General features: G+C 42.6%; 1 protein-coding gene across 1 annotated transcript in view; it reads left to right on the top strand.

The window, feature by feature from the left end:
- Window positions 1–2,391: 2,391 nt before the first annotated feature.
- CCDC77 (coiled-coil domain containing 77) overlaps window positions 2,392–9,548 on the top strand; it is a 41,947-nt gene continuing 34,790 nt past the window's right edge. Inside the window, exons 1-3 of the mRNA XM_019654043.1 lie at window positions 2,392–2,438; window positions 5,575–5,818; window positions 8,409–8,551. Coding sequence (XP_019509588.1) covers window positions 2,401–2,438; window positions 5,575–5,818; window positions 8,409–8,551 — 425 coding nt within the window. The 5' untranslated portion in view covers window positions 2,392–2,400. The remainder of the gene's footprint in view (window positions 2,439–5,574; window positions 5,819–8,408; window positions 8,552–9,548) is intronic.

Consider the following 9,548-nt stretch of genomic DNA (forward strand, 5'->3'; position numbering starts at 1 on the left):
GGGAGGAATCACCAAGGCGGCATTGGAGTTCTGGAGGAGAGGGAGCAAACCATCTATATAGATAAATGGGCAAGCACATTGTAGGCGGGGAACTGCAAGCGCAGTGGCTCTGATGTAGAAATTTGCCTGGCCTATGAAGAACAGCAGAGAGTCCTGTGTTGGAGCAGTGAGCAAGGAGGGAGGAGTAGATGAGGTCACAGAAGTCATGGGGCAGCTGGACCACTAGGACCTTGCAGGCCATTTCAAAGACCTTGGCTCTCTGAGTAAAAAAGTTTTTGGAGGCTTTTGAGCAGAGGAGTTTTGTGTTTTGGCTTATATTTTAAATAACCACTTTAACTGCTGTGTTGAGAAGAGACTGCAGGGGTTGGAGTTGAGAGTAGAAGCAGAGAGACCAGTTAGGAGGCTATTGTAGTCACCCCGGCAAGAGATTATAGTGGGTTGGAACAGGGCGGTATTGGCATGTGTGGTGGTCAGATTCTATTCTGGTGGTAGAGCCAGTAGGATTTGCTAGTGAACTGAATGTAGCATATAAGACAGAGGAGTAAAATTTCTCCAAGAAAGTTTTTTGTCTTAAAGAGTTGGCAAGATAGGGTTAGTAATTACTGGATGTAGAATTCTGAGAGGTCAGGTTTGGTCGTGGGAGGTATATATCAGGAGCTCAGTTTTGGACTTGTTAAGCTCAGGACACCTGTTAGACGTTCACGTGGAGATGTGGAGTAGGGAGTCAGGTATGTGTGAGGCTGGAGTGGAGGGCTGAGGAGGACTAGAGATATATGCTTGAAAACCGTACATGTTATTTAACATGTGAGACTTCATGAGGTCACCAAGGAAGTAAGTGTAGATAAAGACAAGGAAGAACTAGCAGTGACTGAGAATTAATGACCAGTGAGTGAGGAAGGAGGAAAAGCAGGAACATGTGTCCTGGAAGCCAAGTGAAGAAAGCTTTTGAGGAAAAGGAGAGGCACTTGAGTTCCTAGCAGAAAAATGATTATAGAATTAACAATAGTGATTATCTCTTTTTACTCTTTTTCACAAAATTCTTCCCCAAAGGACTGAAGATTGTAAGCAGATATATACCATGTAGAAGAACACAAGAACAGCATTACATCATCTCTTGACTTGCCCAAAATCAGAAATGGGTTGACAATGAATCTTGATAAAGAAAAAAAAGCTTTCCCCAAAGCTGATAAGATAAATCCCTTTCCCCTTCTTCTCTTCTCCCTCTTCCCCCTTTTCCCCTTCTTCCCTCACTTAATTTGGTATTCCCTCCCTGAGGTTTAATCTTTCTGAAAATCTCTGATAAGATTGTTGAAAGTGGAGGGACTCAAGATCTTATCAGTTGTAATGCAGATTATGAGTGTAACTTAAAGCTTATAAGTAATTTTTTTCTTTCTCTAAAATGAAATAATAGTTCACCAAATAAAGATAATATCAATGACTTTGTATGTTATTTTAAATTTAGCATAATGGGTCCTCTACCTTGATTTCCACTTACTGTCTCTTATTAGAAACTTTGTGCATCTCCCTCATAATTTCAGCAAAAGGATTATAAATTTGTTTTGCATTGTTGCAGATACTCTTCACACTAAGGAGGCATTTTTTTGTTTGTGCTTATCCATCAAATATTAAATGCCATTCTGATTTTTTTTGAAAATAATGAGAAAGAATACCTTATAAAAATTCAAAAGTTTGGCCAGCCGAGTGCTCAGTTGTTTAAGAGTTAGCTTAAGAGCCTGAGCTCTGAGCAACAGGGTCGCCGGTTCGCTTACCACATGGGACAGTGATGCTGTGCCTTAGCTGAGCTGCCAACAGGTGGCAGGATGGCTCAGTTGGTGAGAGCACGTGCTCCTAACAACAAGACTGCCTGTTCGATGGTGGGCTGTGGCCAACTGCAACTAAGACTGAACTCGGTACCTTGAGCTAAGCTGCCACCCAGATGGCTCAGTGGATAGAGCGTTGGCTCTTAACAGCAAGGCTGCTGGTTTGACTCCCACATGGGATGGTGGCTGCGTTCACCCATAACTAAGATTGAACACAGCACCTTGAGCTTAGAGGCCACGAGCTGCCAACAGGCAGCCAGATGGCAACTGGCGACCTCCACAACTAAGATTGAAGAACAACAGCTTGGCTGATCCCCTTCTCCAATTCCCCAACACTGTTCCCCTCTCCCAATAACCCAATTAAAAAAAAAATCAATTGAAGATTGCTTTAAAAAAAAATAATTCAAAAGTCATAGAACTTGAGGAATTCGAACTACATTTTAAAACACCCCTTTTTCACAGTAGGCATGTGTGATGTGATGTTGGAGAGGGAGCCAATCAGTGTGTTCTCTACTGTTTATTCTCTTCCTGACCTCTCATTCTGAATTTTTGTGTCTTTGACAGGTGTGGAAAAGACAGTATGAACTTTACCCCAACACATACTCCTGTCTGCAGAAAGTAAGACATTTGCTTCTTTTTTGAGTTAAAGAATCAAGACTTCTGTAGCCTTAGTACAAGTTAACATAGGAACTAGAAGGGTTTTGGAAACATGCTTTCAAACTCTGGGTTTGAACTATGTTAGACTGTTTTCTCTCCTTATTATGTGAAATTTAGATTAAAAACGAGGATATGCTAAATGTTAATACCAGAATTCAGGCAGCGTGAGCTGGCCTAGTGCCCAGTCAGCGCACCCTGGGTTGCAGAACAAACAACCAGCATACATGGGGGACTTTTATTTAATTTATTTATTTTTTAAGATTTTATTGGGGAATTGGAGGGGAACAGCATTGGGGAATCGGGGAAGGGGAACAGACAAGTTGCTGTCCTTTTGTTCTTCAATCTAGCTGTGGAGGACGTCGTTCCACTGGCCCATCTTGGTATAATCATTGCGCTCTTCCTGGGTGAGGCAGTCGCTCGCTGGCCTTTGGACAGCAACTCACGAAAGCACACGCCCGCTGCCAGCCAGCCCCACTGCAGCCTACACCATCACCAGCGACTCATGGCAGCCCAGCTCCAGTTCGAGCTGTTGTTCACTGTCTTAGCTGTAGAGGGCACAGCATCACTGGCCCTCATGTAGGATCCGAACCGGGGCCCTGCTGCTCAAAGCTGGCGTCCCAAGCCAACTCCTAACCAACACACCACTTGGCCGGCCCCACAGGGAACTTTTAACTTGGGTTCTGCCTTCACCTTGTGTATTACACATCTTCTTCATCCTCACTGCCACAACTCTCATCTGTAAAATCTCAGAAATACCTTAGTTTACCTACTAACCTAGTTCCCAGGGTTGTTGTCAGGCAACCCCCTTTGAAAACATGAAACATCACGTGAAATGGTGCTTTTGTCATGAGCTTATTAATGATTGGGAAAATACTAGATTTTTTTCCTTCACGCTAGCTGAAAGTACATTTTAGTATCTGTTCCACACATGCTCACTTAATCTGACCATAACCCTCATTAACTACAACTCTGGGCTTCTCATATTAACTTTCTCTATTCTGCTATTTTGTTACGTTGTGAATTGCAAGCAGTTAGCCAACATGGATTAATTTTCTCATGAGGGTTCCTTTATTTCTGAATCATTTATTTCTAACTTTCATTGTTTTAGCTTAAGTCTCTTGTTTACTAAAAGCAAAGAGAACAAAACTTTTTGTCTGGCTTTTGATTGGCCTTAGGTCTTGTCTAGCCTTGGTTTGTGTCATTCAGATGTCTCCAGTGCTGGAGATTAGGACCTGATGTGGTTGTGTGGTTTGTAACTAGGCTGTATTTTCTAATTGTGACTCTCCTATTTATCATTCCCTTCCTAATTTTGCCACTTGTATACCTATCCCTAAAAATAGTTTAATTTTGCAAGTTCCAATCTTAAATAAATGGTAATATCTTCTATATAAGCATACATACATTTTTCCATTTAGTATTGTTTGGATGATTCATTTGTATTTATACATGTATATCTAATTCACAGTTGCTGATAACTTTGAATAATATACCATTGTATAGACATACCACAGTTTATTATCCTATTGGAAGGTTTACTGTTTTTGTTATTACAAATAATGTTACTGGGCTGGCCGAGTGGCGCGTTAGTTAGGAGTTGGCTTGGGACGCCAGCTCTGAGCAGCAGGGCCCCGGTTCGGATCCCACATGAGGGCCAGTGACGCTGCGCCCTCTACAGCTAGGATGGTGAACAACAGCTTGACCTGGAGCTGGGTTGCCATGAGTCGCCGGCAATGATGTAGGCTGCAGTGAGGCTGGCCTGTAGCGGGTGTGAGCTTTCATGAGCTGCCATGAGCTGACGTCCAATGGCTGGCGAGTGACTGCCTCACCTGGGAAGAGTGCAGTGATCACAATACCAGCATGAGCCAGTGAAGCGACATCCTCCACAACTAGACTGAAGAACAAAAGGACAGCAACTTGTCTGTTCCCCTTCCCCGATTCCCCAATAAAATCTTAAAAAATAATAATAATAATAATGTTACTATCAACATTTTCTTATGTGTCACCTTTTATGTAGGTGCCTGAGTTTCTGTAGGACGAGGAATTGAACTTTTAGTAGCTTCTGCCAGTTTACTCTGTAGTTTCACCAAGTTACACTTCCCCAGCACTGTATAAGTATTCCTGTTGCTGCATGTCTTATGGTATTATTACATTTTCTGTTATGTCTTCTTACTTACTTTATATTCCGTTTTTGTTTTTTTTTAAGAAAATACATTTTATTGCAATTCCTTATGAAGTTAAAAACAGAGGCAGACCCTTCTGAATAAAGGATCATAAAACAACAAAGGGCCAATCCATTAAAAATCAAGTCATCTAAAACATTTAAAAATTTAAGATAACAAGCAGGATCTTCAGGGAGGATTCCAGCTTCTAACATGTAATCCTTCTACAGTCACAGGGGTTATATTAGCTTCTGAATTCTCAGTTAAAGGTGAGCTGTGTAGATTTTTTTTAAGTAGCAAAACTGGTTGTTGCTCAGGGGACAGCACAAGCCACAGGTATTGAAGCTGCAAGAGTTGAGAACATTGACATAAAGATGATTTCAGATACAAAAAGGAGACGGTTTCCTGGAAGGACCTCAGTCCTGATGTTACATTTACTGGGATGGTATCGAAACAAAATCCTTGATATACTGAGGACACTGATTTCCCAGAAACACTTCATTGGGGGCCATAGGTAGATCATTATTAAATGCAGTTGACTTGACTCTGGCCAGGAATAGAAAGGGGCTGCATCGTACATACACTGGTTGTTCTCCAGAGCAAGTCCAAATTAGAGAAAAAAGGAGGTGCAGGCCTCCTAACACCAGAAAAACCTTCATCTGGCTAGAGCCCAAGGCAACATCCATTCAGGGAACCTATATTCTGTTTTTTTAAACGTTTATTATACTCTGTGTATTTTTAATTCAGCTTTAAACCTCTAATACTTGGATAGCAGTTCATAAGATTCACTAACCTGTAGCATCAAACTTTCAAGGTTTATGAGCACCTTAATTATAAGCACTTTAAGAACATAAACCCCCTTTTTATTTAAGAACTTATAATGTCTTATAAATGTTTAGACAGTTTAATGAATACACATCCTTTCTAATTTCACGAAGGCCGACGACTGTCTCCAAACATGGTACTGCCTGTGGCTTCAGTGGTTCCAGCAGGTGGAAGGGAGTGTCTTTCTCAGACTCAGTGGAGTCAACCCCCTTGCCTTCCATTGAAGATCGCCTGGCCATCCTCTGCCCTTCTCAGGAGCTTCTGGAATATTATCAAAAGAAGATGGCTGAGTGTGAGGCAGAAAATGAAGACCTGCTGAAGAAACTGGAACTGTACAGAGAAACTTGTGAAAGACAGGTACGAAAGATGATACATGACCTTTTAGGATTCTCATTCCATTTATTAATTACCAGAGAAGACCTAGGAAGTACCAGTTTGTATCACAAGCAGATGTTTTATTTAAACAACATTCTTTTTTGATTCCAGCCTAGCTACCTACCCTTTGGGGCCCTCATTGGATCATAGTCCCCCCAAACTGCTCCACCTCTAAAATCTTAACTCGTACATCTCCATCTCGCTTACACTTCTGGTTCTTTCATCCCTTGCACCTGACTTCATTTAACTTCATTATTACCTCCATGGCTCCTTGACTTTGCAGTTTTCTGAGTGTTGCATGTCAGCTTCTGATGTTAGGCCCTTCCCTGCTAACCTGAACCCCGTCGTGTTTCACTTCAGGAATAACTGCTGTCTGCACATGGCCCTTCTTATTCCTGTGTTCCACTTTCATAGAAAAACTCTAGCTGGAACTGCATCCCAGTCCTCTGCAGCAGGGCTTCTCAACTTTGGCACTATTGACATTTTGGGGCTTGGCATTCTTTGTCATGGGGATTGTCCTCTGAATTGTAGGATGTTTAGCAGCCTCCTTGGCCTCTACTTACTAGATACCAGTAGTGTGCGCGCGCGCGCGCGCGCGCACGCACACACACACACACACACACACACACACACACACCAGACCATCAGACGTGCCTGTAGATGTTGCCAAATTTCTCCTGGGGTATAGGCAGAATGGCTCCTAGTTGAGAACCGCTGTCCTAGAAAGGTCACAAAACATGACAGAATAAATTCATGGTAAGTAAATTCATCTGTGTCCTCAGTCACTCCACAGCCTTTTCTTTAGCTGTCTAGTGGGTTCCTTCTCCCTCTGCATGTGCGCCATGCCTTCCCTGCTGTCCTCCAGCCTATAGCCCCTTCTTAGCCCTCTCAGCAGGCAGTCTTGCTTCCTGTGTCCCAGGGCAGGTACCAGCCATCATGCATGAACTCCTTCCTGCCCATCCACACACAGTTACCTACACCTTACCCATCTTTCTTTTTCTTACAGCTTCAAGCTGAATTGGTCCACCACTCTCCCTAGCCCCATCCCTTTTTCCTCCTAAGAAGCCCTTCATCATCTCTCTTCTTTTTATGTTCTATTTTTAACCTCTTGCTTGATATTGGCCTTTTCTCCTCAGTACTGTATATAAACATATTCAAGTCTTTCCCGACTTTTTAACAAACAACCACTCCCCGAGTTGTGCTTTCCCTCTCTACTCCCTTACATAGATGGCTCTTTCTTCTCCCAGCCCCACTTCTGGAATAGTTTGACTTTATCACCCACTCATGACGCTCTGGCTGCAGTTTGGTCTCGTCCTCACTGTTCCACAAAGCTGCTCCTCCGGTGGTCTCCAGTACCCATTTGCCAGAATGTTCTCTTCTCTTCGTGACCTCTGCAGTGTTTGTTGCTATTGACCTTTGCTTTCTGAAAGCTCTTCCTTTCTTGATTTCTGTGTCCTTTTTCTTTCCTAGTTTTTATCTCACCTCTCCGAGTAGTTCTCAGTCACCATTAACAGTTCCCCTTCCTCAGTCTTAAATGTCAAAGTTCTAGATTCCACCATAAATGATCTCATTTTTATCCATAGTACTCCATATGGGGTGATGACGTCCAGAATAACTGACATTGACTCACTTTCCCCCTGAGCTCCATGTTAATATGTGCATATGTGAACTACTCTCCCTTTTTCCACTCTGCCCACACATACACATAGACCACTGCCATTTTCCCTCCCTCCATTCCTTATTTCTTAACTTTCTCTTATTCTGTGTCTTAGTAAGTGGTATCATTGCCTACAATTCTGCTTAGCCCCTAGATTCAATCATGTGGTAAATACTGTTGATTCTGCTTCCTAAATATTCCTTAATCCATTCTAACATGTTCGTCATATTGCCTCAACATTAGTTCAGACTCTCTGTCTCACCTGAACCATTGTGATGTCCTCCTTAGTCAGCATCCCAGCCTCCAGTCGCACAGCTCTCCAGCCTGCCTCTCATTTCTCATTCCAGTAATACTGAATACTTGCAGCAGTCCAAACATTTAAGACTCTTCGTTGATTCTGTGTTACTGTTCTCTTTCCTGAGAGTGCCCACACTCTGCTTGGTGGTGTCTAACTTCTGACTCACTTCAGAGATTTTACTCCGGCCGTGCTTTCCCTCTGCCATCTTACCATGCATATTCCTCCACTGAGTAATTTTCATTTTTTGCATGTCTGTCTCCCCACAAAATTCCTCAGCTCCAGGCAGGAAACATACCTTTTCATCTTTATTTTTAAAAATTTCATAAGGCTTATTACACAGAAAGCATTTTTTTTTTAACTGTGAATAGAACAGTTGAATCATATGGCATTCTGGGTGCTGTAGTCTAAAAGGAAGATATGAGAGCTTTGTCGTTATATGCAAATATCACACTCACCCTCTAGCTTTAAACTCAAGTCTACACACAACTTGTTGTTATTTGAATTCTGTATTAGTGAGACGATTCATTTCGTAATATTTCTACACGAACCAGCTCTTCCATATCCAGTAAGACATATTCCCATGGAGTCCATTATCTTTTCAACTGCTTTTCTTTCAGCACAAACTAGAATGGGATTTGCAGCAGAGGGAGGAGGAGATTGCTGAGCTGCAGAAAGCTCTGAGTGATATGCAGGTCTGCCTCTTCCAGGAACGGGAGCATGTTCTGCGCCTCTATTCAGAAAATGACCGGCTGAGAATCAGGTACCAAGGAGGAGAAGCGAAATGCTGGAGTTATACTTCTAAGTTATACTCAACAAGATAAAGGGCTCGGTGGTAATTCCCAGGTTATATTCCTCAGGAAACAGACTGGGATAGTCATTTGCCTGTAGGATGGTTAGTAGGGAGGCCCTCAGGAATAGCATCTGTGAGCAGAGTTGGGCAGAGGGAGAATTTGAACTGTGACACATGATAACAGGCTTTCGCCAACCCTACAGGGAGCTCTGAGGCCAGGACATCCTTTCAGAGACCAACGAGTCAGACTTTTTACCTCCACAGTGATCTGTCATTGGATGTAGACTGCCACCAGGGAGAGGGTGTAAACTTGGGAGAGGCAGTCCTTGTCAGCCAAAGGCAAGTCCTGAGAAGAACTCAGCACCTGGGGGTAGGTGTCTTGGTCCTGAGGGTGGCATCTGAGCGGTGCTGCACAGCCTCCAGCACAGTGCACTTATTTTTAGTTCTGGTAAAATGTACTTAACATAAAATTTACCATTTTAATCATCTTTACGTGTATAGTTAGGTAGCATTAAGTACATTCACCTTTTTGTGTAGCCCTACCCCACTGTACATTTCCAGAACTTTCTCATCATCTCATACAGAAACTCTACCTATTAAACAATAACTTCCCTTCTCCTAGCCCTTAGTAATCACTATTCTGCTTTGTCGCTATGTGTTAGACTATTCTAGGAACCTCAGAAAAGTGGAGTCATACAGTATGTGGTCTTTGTGTCTGGCTTATTTAGCATAATGTTGTCAGGGTTCATCCACGTTGTGGCATATGTCAGAATTTCCTTTCTAAGGCTAAATAGTATTCCATTTATATACCGGAGTGCCCAAAAAATGTATACAAGTGGATACTTTGGTCAACGTTGCTCAGGCAGTAGTTAGCCATAATCAGAAGTGTCTGGACGCTGATGGTAACCACTTTGAGCACCTCTTGTAATTGCAGAAGTCAAACATGACTTGTATTCATCTTTTGTTA

The sequence above is a fragment of the Hipposideros armiger genome, unplaced genomic scaffold, assembly GCF_001890085.2.
Source record: "Hipposideros armiger isolate ML-2016 unplaced genomic scaffold, ASM189008v1 scaffold_213, whole genome shotgun sequence".
Taxonomy (NCBI): domain Eukaryota; kingdom Metazoa; phylum Chordata; class Mammalia; order Chiroptera; family Hipposideridae; genus Hipposideros; species Hipposideros armiger.